The 27506-nt window shown below is 39.6% G+C and overlaps 2 protein-coding genes across 2 annotated transcripts in view; one reads left to right on the forward strand and one right to left on the reverse strand.

Moving 5' to 3' along the window:
• Positions 1–27506, forward strand: part of MED12L (mediator complex subunit 12L) — a 352689-nt gene that overhangs the window by 205446 nt on the left and 119737 nt on the right. The window lies entirely within an intron of this gene.
• On the reverse strand, positions 3818–27479 carry GPR87 (G protein-coupled receptor 87). The gene is made up of 3 exons (XM_017854934.1): positions 27217–27479; positions 9849–9984; positions 3818–4926 (listed from the first exon to the last, which is right to left on the reverse strand). Exons 2-3 carry the CDS (start codon positions 9880–9882, stop codon positions 3884–3886), a joined length of 1077 nt encoding a protein of 358 aa, XP_017710423.1. The 5' UTR covers positions 9883–9984; positions 27217–27479; the 3' UTR covers positions 3818–3883.

The raw sequence follows: 27506 nt of genomic DNA on the forward strand, positions 1-27506 counted from the left end.
AAAAAAAAAAAAAAAAAAAGAATGTTTGCCAAAATTGAAATAAAAGGAATTTCCAATTTAATTCGGTATCTTGAGTTTCCAACTAAGGAGAAAAAGGGATGATGTGTGTCTCTAAGGGTGACTTTTTTTTTTAATCATTTTATAATTTTAGATGATTTCCTTTCATTGTGGCTTATAAGAAAACTTTAAGAGTATTCAAAATGAAAGTTGCATTCAAAATGACTCTTACGAGTTTCTTGATAAATTGATGGAAAATTTTATTTAACACTGATAGTCTTACTCCTCCCTGTTCCATTCTAATGATGATTTTGTGTACTTTTGAAACTATAGGTAAATTATACATTAAAAAATTTTTTTCTATAAGTTAATTTGGAAAGAGCAGTCAATATTCATAACATTTTCCCATTATATTATTATAGCCTTGTTAGTTTCTGTTTTTACATCTGTAACAAAACTTAACAACATTAATTATTCTCGTCAAGCATTTCCATATTACATTGAACTAGGCACCTGCATGATACACAGTTGTATATATTAGCATTAAAAAAGATGTTTAAAGGAAAACTATAGCAAAGTGCTAGACTGTGTTACTGTGAATTCAAATGCTGTAAATATGACAAAAGTTGAATTTTCTTCTCCTGTTTTGTGAGTTTTACCACTAGATGGTGATGGAGGACTGGGGAGCGTGCTGAATTCTGTGTCTACTATGATACTTGTATTATGTTGAAAATCGAAAATGCTTGTTCTTAACTATTTAACTTTAGAAGTCATTTAGGAGTATCCAGAGATTCTTTTATTTATCATGCTGAGCACAATATCTTTTTATATGGTATGTGCTTAGTATTTATGGATTTGTTAATTGACTTCTTGTGGTGGTTAGTTTGTGGACAGTCTTTATAAGATTTAAAGCTTTATTTTGTCCTTGTTTTCTTGTTTATTTTTTTCTAGTATATCACATTTCCTCATGGTGTTCATGACATTTCTTTATGTTTAACTTGTATTTATTCTCTTCTTTGCATATATGCACACACACACACAATTTTGACTTGAGTATTTAAATTTTGGATTCCCCTAGGCACCATTCTCTTGAAACTATGATTGAGAAGCAAAATACTACCATACTGTTTCAAATTGAGCATAAAATATTTATGAATGAATATAACAGTAACACACATTTAAAGATTTTCTACAAGATCAGTTTCCCTGAATGTCAGTTTTATGAAGAATAGAAAATTTCCTCTTGGAAATTCTCTGAATAGGTTTCTTTTCTGCGTAAAAGGAAGAATAAATACAGTATTTATTGCTTTCTGGGAGGATTCTGAAATACTGAATGTAATCCAAAAGCCCTAAGTAAGAAATTTTGGATTTCGTATTTTAGATTATTTCCAAAAGCCAGTTTTGAAATAGCAATCAAATGTAATTATTTTCTTCAATATTAATAGAGTATTATGTAACTTCTGACACTAGCATCATGTATTATTCCCACTGATGTTATTTAGCTCATGTAAATGATTCATTTTTCATTGACCTGGATAAATACTTTTCATTCCACAGCATGGGAATTGGTATGAAATATAAGCAGTGTGATATTGATGGTTTTGTCATATGACTTTTAAAAAAATAGGAATGATGTTCTCTGTTTTTAGCCCATGTTTGAAGATATTCCATTGATTTAATAATATCACGTAGGAGAAATAAAGCTACTATCACATTAAACGTGCCCAGTAGCTATATAGCAGTCTAATTTTAGAAATATTAAGGTGGGATTTAAATGTTTTAAAGACCTGTTAGAATTGAAGCCTAAATGAAAGGATTAAATGAGATATGGGATAGAGAAGTACTTGCTAAATTCCGAAGTGCTTAATGGAGCCCGTTGATGCTGTTAAAGAGGTCATACATTTAATAGCATATATAAACAGGAAAGTAGAGAATATCATTTTTGAGATTATTGACTGGGAGAGCTGTGGTGTGGTAGAAACAGGATGAAGAGGATAGGACATGTTGTACTGAAGGTATTTTCCCAGCCACAATATTGCAATATTGCTCCTTTTTTTTTTTTGATGGAGTTTTGCTCTTTTGTCCAGACTGGAGTGCAGTGGCGTGATCTTGGCTCACTGCAACCTCCGTCTCCAGGGTTCAAGAGATTCTCCTGCCTCAGCCTTCCGAGTAGCTGGGATTACAGGTGTGTGTCACCATGCCCAGCTAATTTTTGTATTTTTAGTAGAGACAGGGTTTCACCATGTTGGCCAGGCTGGTCTCGAGCTCCTGACCTCAGGTGATTCCCCCATCTTGGCCTCCCTAAGTGCTGGGATTACAGGTGTGAGTCACTGCACATGGCTTACTCCCCCCACCTTTGTTTTTTTGAGATGGATTTTTGCTCTTTTTGCCCAGGCTGGAGTACAATGGCACGATCTCGGCTCACTGCAACCTCCGTCTCCTGGGTTCAAGCGATTCTCCTACCTCAGCCTCCTGAGTAGCTGGGATTATAGGCATGCGCCACCACGTCCGGCTAATTTTGTATTTTTAGTGGAGATGGGGTTTCTCCATGTTGGTCAGACTGGTCTGCTCCTCCTTTATATATATATATAGGGAAGCTGTAATTTACCCATGGCTTTCTGGGAAAAGTGCAGAAAAGAATTGGCCTTTCAAACTACCTTTTCTTAATTAGCTGATCTAAAATATGACTATCTTAATCTAGCTAGTGACACACAGTTGGGGGCAGGGATAGCTATGCAAATGACCAACTGAGGTATGTGTAAATTCATGCACTTCAGTGTCCATTACATTTATAGAATTGGAATCTTGATGGACAGATATTTTGATAGAAGTCCTCAGATAATACTTTTAACCCCTTTGCCACTAACTTCTCTGCCAAACCTGACTGACTTAAAGTAAGACACTAGACACTTAGAGTAAGATTCTTTGTAGTCCCTGAATTCTTTTCCTGTACCTAACAATGATAGTCATTGTTGAGCTGTTATTCTTGTACTCTCATTTTTGCTTCTTAGATCTTTGCAGTTTACAAGACTCTAAGGATTGTACTGTGTTATTTGTGTGTGTTTGACTGTTAACCATAATTTCTTCTTTTAGTCAGCAAACATGCCTTCGCTCCTCCTCTGTTAATGCATCCCCCACCAGCCATTTACGTTGCTGGAGGACAGTCTCTTAACCAGACGAATGAAAGGTAGTGTCACAGGAGCATCACAGGAGTGGGGGGGAGGCATGAAGCAGGGAGAGGAGGCAGAAGCATTTCTGCAGCTCATTCCTACTTGCTTTTGGAGCCCTGAAGGTGGGCTCTAACCTGGACACAGAGGATCCTAAAAATGAAGCCCTTAAACACGCACACACGCGCGCATGCACACACAGACACACCCACACACACACACCCCTACCTGCATTTCTATAGTGCTGAGTAAAGGAAAAAAATAATTTAAAAAAATCCCCACACACAGAGAATGAGGAGATGATTGCCAAAGATCTTAGTTTATAGATGGAAAGTAGTATGTTCTTTTCCTATCCTTGAACTTCAAGGATAGATATAATTCTCTTTTTTATAATTTTTGTTCTCTGCAAAAGTGGCTTCAGAGCAGCGGCAGCTTTTCCTGGAGGATGGCCACAGTGCAGGGACATTGCTGTGGCTCATTCTGCCCTTTCACTCTGCTCCTCAGACTTCCGGCCATTAACCCTGCCATTCAGCCATGTGCTACCTCTTGTTTATCTCTTTTTGCTGTGCCTTAATGTTTTCCTTAGTTTCAAATTATGACCCCATGTCATATCATTTTCGTTCTTTGAATTCATATTTTTGATGGATTCAAGCAAGGATAACGAAAAGAAACATTTATTTACACTTTGTACATACAGATTCCAACAAACAATAGAAGGCCTACACGTCAGTGTAATCATAATATATGCGAACTTCCGATCTTCTCACACTTTGCAGTGATCTGATGCTTTCACTCCTGGTTCTGATATTTGATTTTTTGAACAGCCTTCTCGAAAATGACCTACACATGAAAAAGTAAATTATTGGATCCAGGCACACATTACACGCAGACAAGAAAAGTGTCATTTCTTTGCAGTAATATAGGATTTTATGTGCAGATTCATCTAAAAGCCTGTCTAAGTGACTAAAAGTAAAAGGAATTCTGCACAAGTGATATGGTAGAAAGCAGGTAAAAAATACAGCCACAACAACCCTAATGCTCTGGTTATGTTTTCGCTTTCGGCTTGACTGACTTATGAATTGCCTGCTGGATTTGTGGATGTACCTGGATATGGCTATGTAACATCCGATCAGAATCACCAGCACAGCCACAAACAAGCAGCTGTTCACGTAGGTGACTACCATATGCCATTTGACCCCCAAAGGACTTTTAAGTTTCAGGCAGTCATGGATATTGTCCTGTGTTGGTTGACCGTTTGTTAGGATGATGTTTGGCAAAGACAAAACAGCCATGATCACCCAAACACAAACAGATAAAACCTTCGTAAATGTTATGCTATACATCCGAGAGTCCCCAAATGGCTTGACCACCTTCAGATAGCGATCAATGCTTATCAGCCCAAGGAACACGATGGAAGTATACATGTTTGCATAAAACAAAACTGAAGTGTATCTGCAGAGAATAAACTTGAAGTACCAAGGTCCAAATCCTGCGTCATGGACTATTCGAAATGGAAATGTCAGTGTCATTATGAGGTCTGCAACCACTATGTTTTTGAGATAGAATATGAAGCTGGTTTTATTCCTAATGTGGAAGAAGATCCATACTGCTAAACCATTCAGCAAGATGCTTGCCACAAATATAATGAGATAAAGCACCGGCAAGACAATCGTGTCAAATTCATTGTGAAGGGTGATGTTCTTTCCTGGTCCGTCGCTCCTGTTGCCCGAATTATGACTCTCTTGGCCGTGTAGCTCATTATCTGTAGGAGAAGTGGGGAGATGGGACTTCAGTGCTTGGCAGCCGTGCCCACAGGCCACTAGGTTCCCTTACAGACCCAACTTTTTGTTATTTCAGGTGAACTTAAAGATGTCATCAATGATTTAAAGAGTAAAGGTAGCATATTGTTAATGTTTTGAGTGGTCAGAGAATTAGTGACCTTCTCTCACTACCCTGCGTCCCTCATATCAGGACTGTTGAGTAAAGTCCCATTTCTGATCTCCTATGCCAGCCTTTTGAAAATAAACATACCAATGTAAATTATCCCGATTCTTACTTCCATGTTTGATATCATTACAAATACCAACAAAACGTGGAGAGAAAATTGAAATTTTCTATAACAAGAAAATAACAATAGCCAATACATGGTTTGTAGTCTTTGGCACCCTCTTTGAATACATCTTCCCCTCCCCTGCCTCAGTTTTCAGCTGTTTAATCATTAAGAATTAAGAAGGTGTAAAACTAGTGGGTCAGTTTGAATTTTTTGCCTATGACTTTCTCATAGTACTTAAGATCTTTTAGGGACCATTGATAGGAATAGAAAGAAACTGTCTTGGCATTTTTTGTAAATAAAAAGAAAATCTACTGTCTTCTAAAGTGAACATATGAAAAAAGTCCTGGATAGATGTAGATCTGACTTGCTGATTCTCTGAAATCTGTTTTCACCTTAGAATTTAAGTTGTAGGCTGGTGTAAAGTTACCTCTGATTATTATAAATATTTACACATCATCTAGTTAAGTCTTCATTAAAATACATTTGTATAGTCAAGAATATCCAAAAATACGTTTTTGTGTAGTCCAGTGATAAATGCTGATTTCATTTTCTCATTCTTACTAAGTTTTGCAATTTTACAGTTTATTGCCAAGGAGGACAACTTGTTAAAAGTAATTGCAACCTGGTATATATATTTTTTGTTTACAAGGCTAGGTTACACCTATTGCATTTATTGTGGGAATTTTTAAACCTTTTGCTTTTTTGGAATTTTTAGTTTCCGTTGTTAAAGACCTATACCATATCACTGCATCATATAATCAGTGAAATGGGTCATGAGCATTTGACTTATGTGGTAGCCATGGACATGGGCCTCTCATGTCTCCTACTGTGGGGAGCATGATGGACAGCCAGCTCCTGCTGGGGATCCACCACCACATTCTTGCTGCTGCTATGCTTCCCATGGACTGCTCTGGGCCTGTAACTGAGCATGGCAGGGATACCAAGACAAACCTGTTTTTGTAAGAGGAGGGGTTTCTCTGATAAAAGACTTTGGCTGGAGGAATACTTACCAGTCTTCAAACCTTTTCTTTGAACTTTCTTCAAACTGCACTGTTTCTACTCAATCTTCCTTCCTTCTTTCTCCCACAAGTGATTGGAAGGTTGTGCCAGCCTTCTGCTTGCCCCATTTTCCCTGGTAGCCATTTCCCCCAATAAATCTCTTGGCCATTTAAACACATTTTTTTTTGGGAACCTGAACTAATGAAATTAATTTATAAATTCACCTTTTGGAGGTAAGATTAGAAGGAAGGTCACTTCTGAATTTTACTTCCCTCTAATTAATAATATTTACTATAGTTATAATTATGTTTTGGAATGGTTTTGTTATTGAGATAATGCCATAAATTTAAGCCCTCACTGCCCTGCACACAGGCAGTTTAGTATCTGTTTTGGTTCCCTTCTTTTAGGAGAGAAACAGGAAAGTTTTGATGATTAAAATCCAAAAATAGATTCCTAAATTGCTGCTTGACATCTAAGTGTAGGCTATTCTTAAGTAACCATGTCCTCTTCCTAATTCTTTCTCTTTTATTCCTTACTGTGAGTATTTTTAAAAACTGGTTTCCCTGGCCTGACTATCCTTACACAGGCTAGTAATTTATATCTGGACTAGCCTGTTATGAGATCCATGGTATTACTAAGCTTTACAAGTTAAAATGCCTGATTCAGCAGCCATCTATATTACTGCTGCCAGTTTGTAATATTTCCTTGTATAGTATCATTTAAACCTATTTTGATTTAATGTAGTCTTGGCTGTTTTTGTATCATAAGATCCAAATCAGTATCAGTGGCATTAGGAGCTTCTTAAGATGTGTGGCTTTAACTGAGTTGTCTGCTTGAATTAATTTACCCAATTAAATGATTAGCAGTCACTTTCATCTAACCCAGGATAGAACCCTTAGGGAAATAGAGAGGACATGTGAGTTTAAATCAGAATAAAGGGTCCAGCTGAGGGACACAGCCTGAAAAGGAGCAGCCATGTCATCTCCTGAAGTACTGGCTGTGCCTTGTAACAGTTACTGATGAATTGCTTTTCGAAATAATTTTAAATACAAATATAATAGTTCACGAGCTACAGCATACTTGGCAGGGAATATTTCAACTGCTGGTGTTGGTACCCTGGGGATCTGCTATGCATATCTCTTGTGGAGTGCAAGAACCCCTGCTTCACAGTGTTGTCTAGGGATTGCCTGTCAGTTCCATTTATCATTATAATATTTTGAAGTTTAATTATATGAACACGTTCTTATTAAATGATGATTTTGATGATTTGCCTAACAATTATGGTTATTATTAAAGATAGTCTCCAATCAGAATGTCAAAAAAGGTTGTGTGTGTGTACATACATATATATTTATAATATCTATATATATTTATATTAACATATTTATATATATAAATACATATATATATTTATAAATTAAAAAGATCAAGTAGGATTGACCTCTTTCCACAGTGGTTATTGAACTGTTTTGTGGCTTCGCGACAGTCTGGTGTTGAACTTGTTGACTGTGTAACCTCATGGTATTTGCTTTCTTAGTTTATGTGTAGGATTAACATTTTGGACTATAGGACTTCTTAATTCAATGGGATAGGTCTAGGCCTGGTTATTACTTCATTCACAAATTTCACATTTAGGCAACAAAGATTAAACAAATTATGGTTAAAGCCTGTTATGGGTTATTTGCTGAAACAATATAGTAGTAGAGACAAAAAATGGTTTGTAAGAAGCAGATGAGCCATTACTCATCTGGATGCTCTGGAAGGCTCAAAACTTAACTTTGAGAGTTTCGTGTGATCAATTTGTTTTTTAGAATTCAGTCTATATCATATTCTTTTTTGCCAGCTAATGCCCATCATTTATTCTCTGTCATTACCTTAAATATTTCCAAAACTTATGGGTGTACTCAGAAGCATTTCTCTATATGATGTTTCCACTCAGTAACATTGACCACTAAAAGTGAATGACTTTCTTCACCCAGGCAGTTTTATCATGTTGTTCTTCCCTGACAGTAAAGAACTTGGCCAAGTTGGGGAACATCTTTAATTGATAATAGCTTGGTGACTCAATTAAGAAAACTTAGAAGCTGTTTTACAGTGTAAAGACTGTTTTCTCACAGTATGTGCATGCAGTGTTGGATATTATCAAACATGATTTCCCCATCCCTTCTTGTTTACTAGGGTGGTATTCCCTGGATTGTATAGTGCAGGGCCTGACACAGCGATAATTGAGAGTAAAGCTTCCTTTGGTATTCTTTCTGACTCTCATTCCATTTCCTTTTAAATTAACAAATGCAGTGACATAAGAACTCACTTTACTAGTTCCATAGTAAATTATTTTGTGCCACATGTGAGGGTGGTATTTGTTTGGGATGTAAGGGAACTGTGGCTATCTTTGCAGGGGGAATAGATTTGTGCATGTGTGTGTGCAGGACTGAGTGTGTGTGTTGGGGAATGCCTGGGCTTTGTAGCTAGATATAGCACAAACTACATGTGGGTTTAAAATTTTAAATTTAAATTAAGCATAATTTAAAAAATTAATTTCCTCAGTTATACTAGCTATGTTCAGGTTTCCGGGTAACCACATCTGGCTACTGGATTGGCCAGTGCAGATATAGGGAATTTTCATCAATGCAGAAAGTTCTATTTGACGATGCTGGTTTAGCCTCTTCATAACTGTAAAATGGAAAACATAGCCATCTTGCTGGATCTTCTGAGAGTTAAATGCTTTGCAGACATTTTGAGTACAGTATCTAGTACTTAGCTGGTGTGCATTCTATAACATAAAGCTTAATTACCATTTGTCTTGTTCATAGAGTCACATTATGAATGACAGAGTAGGGAAGAATCTGCCATTTTTGCCTTTGGTGAAACTACATCATTGTTCACTGGGATGTGTCACTTGGCACAAAATGTGAAAGTATCAACATATGTCACTGCTCTACCTGCCAGGTGGGAATGAAATAATAAAAGTCATTCAAATTATAGGGTGTCACTATCATGGCACAGCTGCCTAGGTATGATCATTTTCTTTTTTTCCTTCTTTCTTTCTTTTTTTTTTTTCTAATACAGAGTCTTGCTCTGTCACCCAGGCTGGAATGCAGTGGTGCGATCTCGGCTCACTGCAACCTCTGCCTGTTGGGTTCAAGCGATTCTAGTGCCTCAGCCTCCCTAGTAGCAGGGACTACAGACATGCACCACCACACCTGGCTAATTTTTTGTATTTAGGTATGATCATTTTCTAAATAGTTACCCCGTAGACTAGGTCAGTGTTGTCTCTGGCCTCTTGGGGAACCTCATGAACCTTGGTTTAAACTGTTAAATCTGGAAAGTAATATGTGATTCTAGTTTGTGTTTAAAATCTTCCATAAATATTATTAATTTAATCCTACTTGTCATTTTAGAGATGATGTCTAGATGAAACAAAGTTTAAAACAAAATGATAGTAAGCGAAATTTGTCTCAGTGATACTATCCTGCGTGTTTACTGTTTTATACATAAGGAAACACAAAGCTAAATGCTGGTTTATTTTGTTAGTTGGTTCTCTGATCGTTAAACTCCCCAGATTCCCAAACAGTGAAAATAATAGTCATTGATAAAGTAAGATTTTCTTTACATCTCTTCCGACGGCTTACTTGGTAATTTTGCAAGTGTCAAGTTGAGCCCCATTCTTCAGTTGTGATGCACTGTAAGCAGGCAAAGATGCGTGTCAGGAAACACTTGGGGACAATTGAGGCGTGGGTTCACCATAGGTTATTCCTGGTTTGATTTCTGAGGAGAAAAAGAAAAATGAGGAAATAATTAGTTGGGAAGGAATTTGAAAATATAACATTTTGGTCTTTTCAGTTAAAGTGATTGCCTCCACGATTCAGAAAGCATGTGCTCTTTGGAGATGAACATCTGGGCCACACAAGAGTTGCCCTCTTTCATAATTCCCTGCTGGGAGTTATGTCTTGTGGGTGACTTTGGCTACGTACCTTAACTTTTCTGAGCTTTGCATTCTTCACGACGTCTTAATAAAGGTTAGCTGAGACCATATGTGCGTGCGATGTTGGATACTATCAAACATGATTTTCCCCACCCCTTCCCCTGCAGCTGGATCTGTTCCCTATTCTCTGGCTTCCATCACGTATTGACCATAGAAAGCAGAATTCCTGGGAACTGTTCTGGAAAGTGCAGCTGAAGTAGAATGTGCTTATGGGACAGTTTACTGTAAGGGGAAGTCACACGCTTTCTCATGAAATAAAACCATGTGGGACTTTCATGTCCCATCACTGATGTTGCTTAGAGAGACCCCAAGTAACCTCATTCTATTCAAGCACAAAGCAAACTTAGGGCTGATGTGAGCAGTTACTTTTGTCCCTGCATATGTGCTGAGATAGCAGGGAAAGGGCACATGGGAGGCAGCAGTATATGTAGGAGTTTGCAGTAAGTGGAGAGGCACTTAATATTTCTTTTTATGTTCCTGTGTGTGTCCTTCTCTTCTGTTTGCAAATATCACATGTAGCTAACGTACTTGATTTGGTAGTAGATAGAAAAAATGGTTTTTAATTTTTCAATGATTGTCTCCACCTAGAATCCACTCTTTTGAGAGTTTAGACAATCCATCCATACCTCACCTTGAACAGCTCCAGTATGTGGTACACAGCAGCATTCAGAAGGTATTTTTTGGTTAATGCAGCATAGGCAATGATTAATGTTCTTAGAATCCCTCCTTTTTGGGTTCCAGCATCACATTATTTTGTAATGTAAGTCAAAGAGGTAAAACTCTACTTTCTTTTTATTTATTAAAGTTTACTGGGGAGAATGACCGAAGCTGTTAATTTTCTAGACTTTGTAATAATGATCTTTGGATTTCAGTAACCTTAAAAAGCTTGAATCCAGTTTCTTATGGAAACATTTCAAGGAAATTACCTGATAAACACATTTTTAGTTTTATGTTTCTCCGTTCTCAATTGTATGGTTGTCCTCTTCAGATGGCTTCCTGTAACCTTCCTCACTGACAGTTGCAGTAAGAGAGAGAGAGAGCAGACAGTTGGCCAATAAGGAGGACGTAGAGAGAGGAGACTGGGAGAAAATATTTGCATGTTACATTTCTGATAAAGGATTTGTATTTAGAATATGCAAAGAACTTTTACAGCTTCTTAATAAGGAGAACACAACCAAGTTTAAAAAAGGTCAAAAGATTTGTCTAGACATTTCACCAAGAGTGCATGGAAGGACACTGAACATCATTAGTCAGTAGGGAAATTCAAATGAGAACCACAGTGCTGTACCATCTTGCGTCTACCAGAATGGTTGGATCTGAAAAGGACAGACAGTAACAAGTGTTGCTGAGGGTGGGGAAAACAGGACCCTTCATACACTGCTGATAAGAAATCAAAGCGGTACAGCCACTCTGGAAAGAGCTTGGCAGTTTCTTAAAAAGTTAAAACCAAATGTGTCATATGACCCAGTAGTTCTACCTCTAGGTATCTAGCTACGAGAAATGAAAACATATGTCCATGCAATGACTTGTATGCAATTGTTTATAACAGCATTATTCATGATAGTTAAAAGCAGAAAGAAGCCATGTGCTGACTGGAGAGTAGATGAGTCAACTGTGGTATAGGCAAAGGATGGAATATTACCCAGTAAAAAGAACTGAAATACAGCTATTGTATAGATGAACCTCGAAAACGTTTTGCGTGAGAAAGACTACATGTCTTTAGGTGAAATGTCCAGAAAAGGCAAATCTGTAGAAGCAGAAAGTCGATTAGTGTCTGCTGGGGTTGGAGGCAGGAGTGGAGAGTATGAGAGATCTTATTCTTTTGCTCCTTAATCCTGTGTTATTGTATGGTAAGGCAATTCTTGAATTATAATTACTAACTAAAGATAAGGAGTTATTTTTGTAGTGTTAAAGATCATGGAATGTGAAAGTCAGGACATGCTAAATTCTGGTAACTTAGAGGTCACGATAGACTTTGGGGATATCTGCTTGCCCCATAATCTTTTGAATAATGGGAATAATAATACCTACTCTATAGTATCTAGCATCCCTCCTTCTTGAGGTTAAATTGAATATACATTTATAAATTAAGTGCTTTATAAATGCCAGTTTCTACTTCTGTTATTTCCATTAATCTTTGCCTAAATTAAATTCAAGATCATGTTCCTCTTATTGGAACTCTCTGGTTTAACCAAACTGCAGGCTCTCAGGTGATATGCCTGAGTTTAGTTCCCTACTTTTCTTCATACCCATTCCTGCCCTGTGAATGGCCTCCTTTCTCCCCTCTCCCTACGTTGGGAATCTCGACTATTTCTTCAGTACCACCCATAGCCTGATCTCTTTCATAAGGTCATTTACTAAGAGTCTGCTCATATTTCAGGCCCTGGAGTTTATAAAGATGAGAAAGGTACATTTCTGTCCTCAAGTTTAGAGTCTAGTTGAGAATCCAGAAGTAAACAGACCATTTCAATATCGAATGAGAGGTGTGGGATGCTGTGAAGATACAGAGGTGTACTCAGACTGAGGGGAAGCAAGGATTACAGAGGTTCCATGACAACTATGATGCCCAGGTTGTGGCAGGTTTGCCCAAGGTCCAGTCAGAAAGGAGCACATGGAAATGCTGAGTGTAGCCAAAGATAAGGTATAATAGCCTGCTGAGGAACTGGTGACAGCATGTAGAGATGGAGATATATGACAAATATGAGGCATCTTAAAGAATTTGTGGCTGAATGATGCTAGTGAAAAGGGTTAGAAGAGTGTTGGAGGCCTCCCAGGTATTTGACTATAGATTTTAGTCTCTTTTGCTGATGTAGGACCCATGAAAGGACAAGCACGTATTGGGATGGGTGGAGTTTAGTTTTGGATTGGTTGATTTCATGATGCCTGTGTAGTATGCATGTGGAGGTGTCTACTAGATGATTAAAGAGACAGGTCTGGAGCTTGGAGAAGTACCCCTGGCTAGTGATGTCTATCTAAGGCCAACATAAAATAGGTGATAGAAGAAGCTGTGGGAATGGATGAGATTGTCCAAGATGAAACTGCACAGTCAGCCATGCATGGTGGCTCATGCCTGTAATCCCAGCACTTTGTGAGGTGGGTAGATTACCTGAGGTCAGGAGTTTGAGACAAGCCTGGCCAACATGATGAAACCCTATCTCTACTAAAAAATACAAAAATTAGCCAGGTGACGTGGCGTGCACCTGTAATCGCAGCTACTGGGGAGACTGAGGTAGGAGAATCGCTTGAACCCAGGAGGCAGAGGTTGCAGTGAGCTGAGATCACACCACTGCACTGCAGCCTGGATGACAGGGTGAGACTGTGTCTCCAAACAAACAAAAAACCGAAAACCACACAGTGGAGTGAGAATAGCAGAGAGCTAATGTAGACTTTTTAATGGAGCAGTCTTAGGGTGAGGGGAGTGTCTGAAGGAGAGGCCAGAGAGTTGGGAGGATTACCAAAAAGGAATAATGTCGTGTGAACCAAAAAGAGAGTTTAAGAAATGAGGAATTGTGACTAGTTTTATCCTGTGGGGAAAGTCAAGTGACATAGGACAGCAAAGTGCCATTGGATGGGATTCAGCAGAGAAAAGGTCATTGTTCATCTTTGCCAGTGCTCCATCTGCTGGGGGGCCCAGGGTGTTTTGAGGAGAGAAGCCTAATGACAGAGGGTTGAGTAATGTTTGTTAGGTGAGGAAGTAGAGGCAGTAATCTCAGAAAACTCTTTCAAAAAAAGAACATACCTGTGATGGGAAGGAGACAGAGAAGGTGGGAGGTGGAGATAGATAAAGGATTAATGGAGAGTTTTCTTAAGCATATCATTTAATGTCTGGCATTTAAAAATGTTCTGTCTGGGCGCGGTGGCTCACGCCTGTAATCCCAGCATTTTGGGAGGCTGAGGCGGGTGGATCACCTGAGGTCAGGAGTTCGAGACCAGCGTGGCCAACATGGTGAAAACCCATCTCTACTAAAAATACAAAAATTAGCTGGGCGTGGTGGTGTACACCTGTGGTCCCAACTATTTGGGAGGCTGAGGCAGGAGAATCGCTTGAACCTGGGAGACCTTGCAGTAAGCCAAGGTCGCACCACTGCACTCTGGCCTGGGCAACAGAGCGAGACTCAGTCTCAAAAAAAAATTCTTTTTACAGCTTGGATTTAAAAAAAAAAAAATCCTGCCTTGACCTCTAACCAAGTATGGTGGCACCATGGTGGAGTGCATAGAGCGAGGATTTGATTCTCTGATTCTCTGGATTACAGCCTGGGCTCTGTTGCTTTTAGCTTCTGACCCTCCATTTCTGCCTGTATAAAATGGGTATGATGACTCGTCCATTATAGGATGACTGCGAGGTTAAAATGATGAACTTTTACAAAGCAGCCTGTGTACTTGTGCAGGATGGAGCTGAAGTCGTTTTAGTTCCTGCTGTGTATCATAGGTACACAGTTGAATTTATTTAGTGCTTCATAGGTTGGACAAGGGGTTGAGGGGGGTGGATCCTTGCACCTTGTTTATGCTGAGATGGCTGTGTGGCTGGTGGTCTCAGCTGCCCTCTCAGGAGTCATTTGACTGATACTTTTGCTCCAAGAGCTTGCCCTTTCCTTTAAATTGTCTCAGAGCCTCACCTGCCTGCTGTCTTTCTGAACGATCAGCGCCTCAGCTTCAGGGCTCCCTGTGTGCTTTTACTACAGTGGCTCTGCATTGTCTGCATGTCCCAGCACTTGCAGGGTGTTGCAAGGAAGATTGCTTCAGTGGTAGTAAAGGGCTTGGTTCCAGGACTTGGATCCTGGGCGGGAATCCTGCCCTGCCACCTACTGTTCCTTCAGCTGAGAGCTGATGAAACCACACAAGAATGTGATGTTTGTGGTAGGCCCAGGTTTCACAGTCATTCCTGAGGTTAGATGGTATCGCTGCTTAGAGACCTGTTTTTTCTCCAGCCACCCATTGGTATTTTCCTTTGGCTATTTTACTAACCGTGTGTCTTTGTTGTTGGTTGTAAGCTACTTTTAAAATGAGGGTAGTGGAAAAGGATTAACACATTCTCAGTTTCTGCTTGCTTTGGGACCCCAAACTTGGTGGTTGATACCTTAAGCAGTCTTCAGAGCAACCCTAGGACCTAGATGTATTTCCACCCCCGCCAGGTAGGAAGATACGAGATTCAGACAGTTTAATTAACTTGCCCTGACTCACACTGAGTAATGGGTAGAGCTGGGATTCATATCAAATCCAATAGAAACTGAAATTGCAGTTCTATTATACTGTTGTGGAGTAAAAGTGAAGAATGATTCTGGGGGGTTATTTTAGAGGACAGGAAGTGGGAGGGGGCAGTATTGGGCAGAGACAGGAGTTTGTTTTCTCCATCAAACTTGTGAAGGACCTGCTAATCTTCCAAAGTAGAGGTCTAGTTTTATTTGGCCTGAACAATGTTGAAAACATCAGGAAATTTCGAATAAGAATCCAGATTTGGATCCCATCTTGAAAGATGAAAAGGGCCGGGCGCGGTGGCTCAAGCCTGTAATCCCAGCACTTTGGAAGGCCGAGACGGGCGGATCACAAGGTCAGGAGATCGAGACCATCCTGGCTAACATGGTGAAACCCCGTCTCTACTAAAAAAATACAAAAAACTAGCCGGGCGAGGTGGCGGGCGCCTGTAGTCCCAGCTACTCGGGAGGCTGAGGCAGGAGAATGGCGTAAACCCAGGAGGCGGAGCTTGCAGTGAGCGAGATCCGGCCACTGCACTCCAGCCCGGGCGACAGAGCGAGACTCTGTCTCAAAAAACAAAAAAAAAGAAAAAAGAAAGATGAAAAGATTTGCCAACATCCAGCATGAACAATCCAGCAGTATTAGTTGCTCCTTCCTGATGGGGAAGTGAGCTCTCTCCAATTCTCCAGCTCACAGCATACTCGTTGACATCCCTAGGCCGCCTCTTTCGGGAACATTACCTGCTGGGTCCTACAGTCACTTGATTTTGCAACCATTATTCCACGTATCATTGAATCTTATGTGGCTATGCTTAACCTCTATAGATCCCCGATTGTTCTACTTTGATTATAAATATATCTTCCTCTTCTTCTATGTCTCTCCTCCCTGCAAACACCTGATTTATCTTGTGTTACTGACCATCACTTAGCATTTCTTTTCAAATGGTTTTTCTTATACCTCTTAGCAACCCAGAAAAAGTAGTGACAGGCGGTCATGTTGTTTAGTTCACACCTGAGAATGTGTTAATAGTCACAGTGGAGCTTTTCTCTGTGCCCACCCCTCTACTGGGGCCTTTCAGTGAAAATCCTACTGATTGTGCTATAAAACTGCTTTTGGTGGGGAAAAACTGAGGTTTCTGATGTTAAGGAAAAGCTTCTGAGTAGTGGAGTAGGGACTTGACCCCAGTTGTGTTGGATGCCCAAACCTCTGCTCTCTCCACAGAGGGGCTATGCTAGGATAACATCCACGACTACTGAACAGCTACTTTGGACATCCAGCCTTGTGGTCCCCCACAGAGCCAGCCTGCTGTTGCAGTTCACTGGATTGGATCTTGGCATGGGTGGGGAGTCATTTGTACCATGCTGGGGGAGCTCCCTCAGCAGGAAGAGTGGGCCGGTGTGCCCTGCCATGCCATAGCAGTGCTTTTAACTCTCCCTGGGCTTCATCTCTCTTGTTATTGCCCTCTGGTCAGGATCTTGAAATATAAATGTCAGTTAAATGCTGGCTCCCTAAATGCAGTTGCTCATGATTGATTTTCGATTTAGTGTTTGGTAGTGGTGGTTCTCAAATGACAAGAGTTGTAATATCAATACCTTTCCTATTTGTCCTCCACTCTCCAGTTTTCCCTCTAAAAACTCACATCTGAAATTGTAAGAATTTGAGATCTGAAGGTTTATTTTGGCACTTTACTTCTGAAAAGCTATATTGAACTGATTGATTATATAGAGATATTGATGTAGTTCCAGCATTTTTGTGGTAAAGAGAGAGTCTTCACAAAAGCCATCTGATAGAAAGTTTATGTTGAAAGATACAGGATCTCTTCTATTTTGGAATCACCTATAATCTAAGAATCTTTCTCAGTTTAAGCCTGACTTTATGTGTATGTGTGTTTGTAAATTTATGTGTGTTTTTCAACAGTGCTAAGATTATAGCTCTGCTGAAGGCCTGGGGAAAGAGGCAGGTTACCTCACTGGTTATGAGTTACCTCTTATTGTAATGGAATTAGGTCACTGTATTCATAGCACAATTCATTAATGCATGCACGGAGTTAGTCTCCCAAACGTGTTGGAATGCAAAGCACAGCAGCCCTTCGTTCAGGTTTTTCAGGTGCTACACTGGTTGTTCTCCTCTCATAGTTTTGCTGGTACATACGGCTTACAAGTAGGCCTATTTTGGTTAACAATTTAGACTTAACATTTTTTTTAGGTGACCTCAGGTACCTTGGTGTGTGTGTGTGTGTGTGTGTGTGTGTGTGTGTGTGTGTGTGTGTGGAGAGGGAATGGGGGATTGATGTAAAGTGGACTGTAAACTCCCTGAAGACAAGATTTGTGTCTAATGGTTCTTTATAACCTTAACCTCAAACCTGACTATTCTTTTTGTACGAGTGAGGAAAATGAGCAAGATTCAACAACCTGTCCAATACCACACAGATGGTGATAGGCAAAACCAGGAAATGAGCTCTAGGTTTTATGACCCCAGAACAGGCTGCCTCTGTAGTGTTGCTTTGCTGGCCTTGTGGAGTGTCAGAAGTAGCTTCCCTGGTGGAAAATGTTCTAGGCTGAGATTCCCTGACCAGTGCAAAGTATCCTAGACCTGGCTTCAGTAGGCAGCTGTTACGTTTTTGACTCAATCTTTGACTCTGTGACCCTGTAAAGCATTGTACTTCAAAGAGCTTGAGCCTCCTCATCTATGAAACAGGGAGAATATTAAATACCTGACGTACTTTCCAAGGGTGCTGTGTGAATCTGGTAAGAGAACATATGTTAAGTCAATTTTATATTGTAAGGCTATAGTAATATAAAGGTGTAATTCGTGGCAAATATACTTTGCTTAAACGGTAAATGCTTTTCTTAAACAGAAAGTAAAAATACACCTTTTAATGCAGTAAGTTGTAAAATTTGAGTAAAATTCCTACTACTCACATTATTATGTAGCTATTGTGAGTCAGATCAGGAGATCTGTATCACATTACTATGTAGTTATTATGAGTAATAAGAATTTTACTCAAATTTTACAACTTACTGAGTTGAAACACGTATTTTTATTTTCTATATAAGCAAAGTATAATTTCCACATAGGTAACTTCTGGATCATTTATGTAAGAGGCTAGTCAGGTTAGGGGCCACAGTCCCAGTAGCCAGCATAATGGTTTTAAATGAATATGTTCTAAGCTAAATACATTTCAAGTGAATTCTGGCCCTTAAAAAATATTCTTAGAATTCAAGACTCCAGGTAAAGTCTGTAGTTGTTTGATTACCGTTTACTAGCCTATTAAAAGATGCAGAATGCTTTTCAAACAAGTTCACGTAGATGCTGTTCCTTGTTTCGGAATAGCATCCTGTGGCTTAAGCATTCTACTTAAGAGTTATAATTTTCTTGGCCGGGTGCGGTGGCTCAAGCCTGTAATCCCAGCACTTTGGGAGGCCGAGACGGGCGGATCATGAGGTCAGGAGATCGAGACCATCCTGGCTAACACGGTGAAACCCCGTCTCTACTAAAAGTACAAAAAACTAGCCGGGCGAGGTGGCGGGCGCCTGTAGTCCCAGCTATTCAGGAGGCTGAGGCAGGGGAATGGCGTGAACCCGGGAGGCGGAGCTTGCAGTGAGCTGAGATCCAGCCACTGCACTCCAGCTTGGGCCACAGAGCGAGACTCCGTCTCAAAAAAAAAAAAAAAAAAAAGTTATAATTTTCTTTATGGTGGTTGTGGTGGTGTCACCTTGATATTTTAATACAGTCATCATTATAGTTTTCTGGGCTGTGGGATGTGGTGCAGGTATTCTCCAGGCCTTTCCCATTAGAACTGTTGTCAGGTTAGCTACCCTAATTCTTCTAATCACAGCTTAACCAAACCTTAATGCTGTTTAAGTTAATGGAGTAAGACAGTTACCTAAGAGAGCATTTTTCCTTCAGTTTCATCACTTGTCTTCACTGACAGTTTTCAAATTCTCAAGTGACGTCTTTAACATAAGTGGATATTTCACATTTCTTAATCAGCATCAAATGCTCACTCTCATTTTTCTCTTCTCATGAATACAGATAAATCACCCTCACCCATACGTAGTAAAAGGATCTGGGATCACATATAACTCATTTCATGAAATACACACACACACACACACACACACACACACACACACACACACACACAACATTTCTTCAAAGTAATTCCTACTTCAGTGAATTTATCAACTTCTGGCATTATTTTTTAAACAATGTCTCTTAAACTAATAGGAATATTTGAATTAAAATAATTTTCTCTGGCTTGATTTATAGATGCAGTAACTTACTCAACTAGGAGAAATAGTAAGCTATATATTTGTATTATCTTAATATTTGCCACATGCATTTTCCTGCTATTCACATTTCTTTGCTTGATGTCCTCTTCTGTCGCAGTCTTCACTGGCTTATTGTCTTGTACAGGACATAACTTAGGCTCCTCTGCAGGTGATGAGGACCTGCTGACCTGACCTGTACACCTGCCCACTATATAGCTCCTGCACCAGACCCTTCTTACCTTGCATTTTATCCTGAAAATCCCTTCTCCCCCTTGTCTATTAGGCAAGCTGCCCATACCGCCTTCAAATCTAACTCATCTGCCTCCTCTTCTCAAAGCCTTCCATGTTATCCCCATGTGCCACGTAAGTGCTCCTCAGCCCCTATGGTATCCCATACCTCCAGCTGTTGTATTCTATTTTTGTTGTTTGCCTGACTGCCAGAGTGTCCTTGCATCCTTTTATCTCCAGGGTCTAGCAGAGTACCTGCAGGCAGAGAGTCAGAGTTCAAAAACACCTTTGACTTACTATTAGGCAATCATGGAATTTGGCCTGCTGTCTGATTTAATTTTGTTTTGGAAGGCATATGTAAGTTTTCTGTTTTTTATTTTTAACAATTTTTTTTTCTGCCTTCTGAAGTGAAAGGGTACCAGCCCAGGGAGGGTGTTGACAAGAGTAGGAATTGGCAGTTGACCTGTGTAAGGCATGACTGAAGACCAGGAAGAAGGTCTGATCAAACCATTAGGAGGCCAATCAAACGCTGGACCTGCTGAGGTTTTTGAACAACTCACTATAAAGTCGGGGGAGCTAAAGTGGAGGGCTGCAAATTCAAATGCCAGCAGCAGCCCCACCGGTTATATCAGTGAGGAAAATCAGCCAGGTATAAGAAGAAACAACAGTACCAGTATGCTAATAAAAGACAACTAGTATGTCTAACACTTGTGAAATTTTTGTAATTAGAATTAAGTACACTGGTGAGAAGGAGGCAGAAAGATTTCCTTAGAGTGATTATGGAGAAACAGCAGTAAGATGAAAATATTTAAAGTGAGCCACATGCCTGGGCCCCATTACATTGTCTTATCCTGCCTCTGTAAAATGGCTATGCCTGAATTAAGCTTTGAGTTGGTGTCTTCAAGCATTCAACCCTTTTCACTGTGCCTACTCTTTGGGTGTTCAATACAACATTGGTTCTTTATGTTAAGACTCATGGGAAAAAGTTATTTCTACTCTACATGATAAGAGTGGTGTTCTGTAGGCCAGCTATGAATTTATCAACACCAAATCGTTATGCCTTCTTGTTTTCCTGTTGGAGTTGAGATACACCTTAAGGCCCAACACTATCAGATAGGGATGAATGCATTTTGTGAACTAATTTCTCATATGGTTTTTAATTTCCCACCATTCATTTTCCCAGGCTTCATTTGTTTAAATTTAAAGTTCATCTGAATTAACTTCATATTAAGCATCTCCGTAGAACACCTCATTTTTGTTGTTGTTGTTGGAACCAGAAAGATTATAAATAAATAAAATATGAATACATTGGAAGGAGAGCTTAGTTGACATGAAGTTAATCAGGTTGTAATTGATAGAAGAGGAAAGGGAGGCTGCATGGGAAATGTACCATCTCCAGATAAGCACTGGGTTGGGGAAAAACTTTAAGGGTAGAGATGTTTGGCTTTGCCACCCTGGCTGTGAGACAGTTATTTTGCTGGGAGCATCTTCCAGGATGGGGAAGCCATCAGAGCAAGAAGTAGTGTACCATGGCATTTATATTTCAGGTGCCTGCAACTTTGAGCACTCAAACTGAGTTCCGCACTGGCCAGTTGTTTAGTGCCTGACTTATTTGCAATTTCATATAGACTGTAAACTGAATGTAAAAAGACCATAGTAAGATCCAACATGACTTTGTGAAGGATTGGGTACATATTAGCATTTCTGGATCTTAGGATGAAAAGTAGAGATAATACTTGAAGTATTGTACTGTTAGCTCTAGGCACAGAGTGAATAGTTTTTAAAATTATATATATTTAAAACTGTGTGTGTGTGTGTGTGTGTATCCTGTTGTTTACATTATGAAATTAGAATGAATGTTTTAGGGTAAAGGGAATATTGATGTTTAACAGATATATAGTTTTATTTTTCCAGCAGCCATCATGGCATATGCTGACACATTGATATAGTAATTACTTTTTAAATGGCATTTACTATTCTTCTATTAATTTGTTTTGCTATATATAATATAGGCATATACCATTTTGACCTAATGCAAACCATTATCCTCTCAAAGTTTTCATTTTTTAGATTTTTAAAATGCTTTGATGAGACAACTAGAATACAGTTGTAGCTGTGATTATTTAAGGATTGCATATTACTGTAAGCCACATTCTGCTTCATCATGATATGTAGCACTGTTTTCTATATAAATACATCTAGTAAACAGTTAGTTTTAGGCCAGGTGTGGTGGCTCATACCTGTAATCCCAGCACTTTGGGAGGCTGAGGTGGGCAGATCACGAGGTCAGGAGTTCGAGACCAGCCTGACCAACATGGTGAAACTAAACTCTACTAAAAATACAAAATACGTGTCTCTACTAAAATACAAAATTAGCCAGGCGTGGTGGCGGGCACCTGTAATCCCAGCTGCACAGGAGCTGAGGCAGGAGAATAGCTTGAACCTGGGAGGTGGAGGTTGCAGTGAGCCAAGATTGCGCCATTGCACTTCAGCCTGGGTGACAAAGCAAGACTCCGCCTCAAAACAACAACAAAACAGTTAATTTTGCAGTTTTTCTCAATTTGTCTTGGAGCCAGTTTATCTAAAAAAGTTTTGAAAGGCCCAATGATTTATTTTCAGTTTTATTTATAATTTTGGGGCCTAGCAGGTCTGAGGAGGAACAAGTTTGGACAGGTAGGTCACCCACCCCCAAAAGAGTATAACAAATCCTCAAATGCCTACAGTCTAGAGGCAACAGATATATATGCATTGTTTTCTTGGATCTCTCTTTTCAGTCCTCAGCCTGAGAGCCACAGAGCTTAGTACTCTAATATGTGCAAACAGCCCAAGTATTCTGTTAACATTTTTCTTTATTCAACTAGATCATAAGCTCCTTTAGTATACAGACTTCAGATCATTTTGTTTCTGCTGCCCTTTGGCTATACTGGCCTCGGCTTCGGAGACATTCTGAATCTTGATATAGTCAGTAAAGGGTACCTTCTAGACTCAAGGACTTGGAAAACAAAGTTTCACTTTGTTCTGTGTCCTCCAGAGAGTTGCTCTGGTGGTCAAGAGCCAGTAATATCTTTGACCCGAGCGCCTCTTAGGCTACAGGGCAAAACCCTTCTCTGGGAGCTTGAGAAGTCTGAGTGTCTATCTTGCTACATACAACAGCAGTAAAAGAGCTCCCCAAATGCTGGCTAGTATTATTGTGGGCCTGGGAGTGTTCCAAATTACCTATGTATATTTTAATTTATTAAAAGGACTTTGGATTCACATTACAGATTTGCCATTTACTTGGGCAGGTTACCCAGCCCCTCTGTGCCTTTTTCTTCTTCTGTAAAACAGTCCTCATAAGATTGTTTTGAATGAAGTATTACCACAGCATAGACATTTTATTCAAACTTGACATGTAGTAATAGGTCAGTATTGACATGGTACTTGAGTGGATAGTAAGAATTAGTGCTCTAATTTTTCAGATGGAAAAAACCTGAGGCTTAGAGAGACTCTTAGAATACAGTATACTTGGGCTATTTGCACACATTATTTGTTCTTTGAGCAGATACGTGCTGTCTGATGCTGGAGTGCTAGAGCTTGCCCTCATTAAGACCACTAATGAGGGGCAGAGCCTGCATTTGAACAGAACCTAAGTCCATCTCAGTGCTGTGCTCCTAACTACCGCTCTGCTACTGCCTGCACAAAAATTTGGTATTCATGTGCTGATTAGCATCTGATGCCTCCTTTGGGAAAACTAGCAAGTTAAAATAGCTCCAACTTGATTGCAGGGAATCATGCACCCAAGATGGCCATTTATCTACTATAGTCTATACCATGATACTAGTGTACGGTAAATATACAATAAGTCTAAATCATTTTACATATGTAACTACCCACAAAAAGAGGTAACAGCAAATAGAGCATGGTTGACTGTAGGCAGTGGTTCAAGGTCAGAGCTCTGCTCCCTACTGATATGCTCGTTAAGCCTCAGCTTGCTCAGCTGTTTAAGTGGATAATAGTAATTTACACCTTAAGGTTGTCTGAGTTTAAAAATAAAAAAAAAAAATAGCATGATACGGCCGGGTGCGGTGGCTCACGCCTGTAATCCCAGTACTTTGGGAGGCCAAGGTGGGCAGATCACGAGGTTAAGAGATTGAGACCATCCTGGCCAACATAGTGAAACCCCGTCTCTACTAAAAATACAAAAATTAGCTGAGTGTGGTGGCGGGTGCCTATAATCCCAGCTACTTGGGAGGCTGAGGCAGGAGAATCACTTCAACCCAGGAGGCGGAGGATGCAGTGAGCTGAGATTGCGCCACTGCACTCCAGCCTGGGCGACAGAGTGAGATTCCGTCTCAAAAAAAAAAAAAAAAAAAAGGCCTAATAAAATATGCAGTAATCTTGTCACATATAAAGCTATCAGTGTATGCTAATTATTGCTGTGTTACTATTAAGGATAGAAGGACAGTGTGTGCCATACAGATCCTATCTAGTACATTAGAAAAGGTCATTTAAGGAGTTTTGCTCTTCTTTTAAAATGATGGAAATCATTAGAAATTACTGTTTAAGAGAAACCATAGGAATCATTGATACGAATGACTTAATGTCATGACTTATACTAAATGAAACTTAATCAGTGCTCTCCCTTAAGTGTATTTTAGTGTAATTTTTTTATGTTTGGCCAATAAGAATATTAATGAAACAAAATATGTTAATTAGGTATAGGATAGAGAACAAATATTCTAATCTGCATATGTTTGCCATATAAGGAGATAGAGGATTTAATACTCTTTGTAAGGTCAGATACAGCCTGTCTTTCACCATTGGCCTGAAGCAGAAGGTCTGAGAGGTGGGTACATCTGATCTAGTTTTTAACAACAGGGTCACATCACATTTGCTTCTGCTCTTGTCGCCATCCTGTAGATAGTTACAAGTATAAGAACTGCAGCTGGTCCTTGTATTAATACTTGTATTAATGTAAAACTTTCAGCCAGGTAGGAAGAGCAAATAGTACATTCATCTTAATCTTGCAGAGGAAGAATCTGAGACCTAGAGAAGTCGAGATTTGATTAACATCATGTAGCTGGCTAGGGGCAGAATTGGGAAGGACCTAATTTGTGGCTCTACCCCGTTTCCTCTCAAGCATTCCTGTGTGCTTGGTCCAAGCCTTAGGTTCTTTCATTACCAACCCCAGCATCTCAGCATATCACCTGGATCGTGGGAATCTAGAGATGCAAGGGGCCTCTGATGACCATCTGATCTAATCCCTTCATTTTACCTGTGAGGAAGGGAAGTGAGCTCCTGGGGAATTCAGAGACTTGCCTAAGTCACACTGATAATATTTTTTACAATCAGCCCTTAAACCCAGGTCATTTTGCTATGAGTCCTGGGCTTTCTACTTTAAACCCAAACTACTGCCTCATGCCTGCGTAGAGACCATCTACCCTGGAGACTGGGGGATACTTCTAGGGAGGTAACTTTACCTAGATCTCACCTCACTTATGTCCTGTCTTCACAACCTTACCCTTTATTGGGCTTTGAGGGATTTTAATGGGTTTTTCTGACTTTTCTTATTTCAGGAGCATACAAAGAACTAATGACCACTGTGGTCTCCTCTATCTTTTCTTTTTTTTTTTTTTTTTTTTGAGACGGAGTCTCCCTCTGTTGCCCGCGCTGGAGTGCAGTGGCCGGATCTCAGCTCACTGCAAGCTCCGCCTCCTGGGTTTACGCCATTCTCCTGCCTCAGCCTCCCGAGTAGCTGGGACTACAGGCGCCCGCCACCTCGCCCGGCTAGTTTTTTGTATTTTTTAGTAGAGACGGGGTTTCACCGTGTTAGCCAGGATGGTCTCGATCTCCTGACCTTGTGATCCGCCCGTCTCGGCCTCCCAAAGTGCTGGGATTACAGGCTTGAGCCACTGTGCCCGGCCTGGTCTCCTCTATCTTAACTTTCTGTGGCATTTTCTCAGAGTAAAGAGCTAAGCATGAAGTATTTTTTGTTGTTGTTGTTCTTAAAGAGAGTCAAATGCCAAGATATTAAGGAAGAAAAGCAGGCAGACTCTGAAGAGCACAAACAGCACAACTCTAAATAAGAACATTTCCTTTTAACTTAGTCTTCCTTTTCCCACCCACATCTCTAAATGCAGTAAATCCTCTTAGCATGTTATCTCTGGTTAGGGCATTTTCTCAGTGTCTTCATGAAATAAAGATTTTCTGGCGGGATACTTTCTTTTTGTAGGCTATATCCTTAAATATGAAATTCAGCCATCCATCTGCTCTTCTAGGCCGTTGTCCTTAACCCACGTATACCTGCAACATTTTTCAAGTAGATGTCAGAAACCAGAGTCTGAGGATGAGATGTTGCTGAAGGATTAAGAAAATATGCCTCTTTGATCCCTAACTTCATGGAGACAGTTAATCTCAATTGGCAGAAATAATAAATATCAACAGGGTGTCTGGCTTTTTTCCCCCAGTATAAAGTAATATAGAACCAGATTTATTGCTGTTCATATTGCTAGTAAATTGGAGAACAATTATGAAAGAAATCTCTTGTTAAAAATGTTAATATACCTAACATAAAAGCAGATTCAACTTGAGAATGTGATATAAAATTCTATAGCAGATAAATCTTAAAATAAGAAATCAAAAAGTCACTCTACTTTAGGCTCATCTATCTTTTAAAAGTCTCCTTATTAAAATTTAAAAGAAGTGAGATCTCCATGCTTGTTTTCCTCACTGCAGTGAAAACTTCCCGAACAGTTTGAATGTGGAACAAAAGTAAGCTGTTCCTAACCTGTTTGTCAGTCACTGGGCAGTTTTCTCAGTGCCTTTCCTGACATGTTTTAACAAGATTTCTCCAGGGATCAGAATGAGGATTACCCTGTTCTTTGTGGTACAATGAAAAGACTGAGATTCTTTTATCAAAATGAGACAATTGGGAATAGAAAAATCTTTTTTTGTCTCTCTTTAAAAACAAAAAAACAGATAAACGATTATGAAACAAATTTTAAGTTTTGGGTCCTGGGAAACAATTATAAGACACTTTGGGTTTTACTCATCTAATAAAGTAAATGTGGTTAAAAAAAAAAATGTACTGAATAGGAGCGATTGCCAAAACATTGTTTCTACTTTTGAAGGCACAATATGTAGTTTATATTTCTGCCTGCCTGAGCTGGAAACAGTTGAAGCTTCATGGCTCACAGTGGTGCCTCATATCTTATTGTCAGCATTCTAATTTCTACTTTTTCTTCAAACCTCAGAGCTAAGCAGAAGTATAATTACAGTTTTTAATCATTGCTGTGTCTTATCAACCACGGCTTTTAAGAAAATGAAAAATTTTTTGTTTACCTTTCATTGTGGTGGCTGGCTGTCCATTCACCTCATACGGTGTCTTCAAGTTGAAACAGGCTTCTTGTCTCTAATTAAGAATAAGCTTTGAAACTAAGGTCAGCAGGGAAGTGGATTTTCTGGTAAAGCATAAAAACTAAACATCTCCGCTACCAGACAAGGTAGGTATCTCCCCTACCCCTTTAGAGATTGTCCTTTGGGGCACCCTTTCAAATTCTCCTGCCCGGCAACTACTGGAACAACTTGCTCTCTTGCTAATGTAAATGACTCATAACTAAGAGTAGGTGAGA

This window comes from Rhinopithecus bieti, unplaced genomic scaffold (genome assembly GCF_001698545.2).
Source record: "Rhinopithecus bieti isolate Rb0 unplaced genomic scaffold, ASM169854v2 scaffold_36840, whole genome shotgun sequence".
NCBI classification, from domain to species: domain Eukaryota; kingdom Metazoa; phylum Chordata; class Mammalia; order Primates; family Cercopithecidae; genus Rhinopithecus; species Rhinopithecus bieti.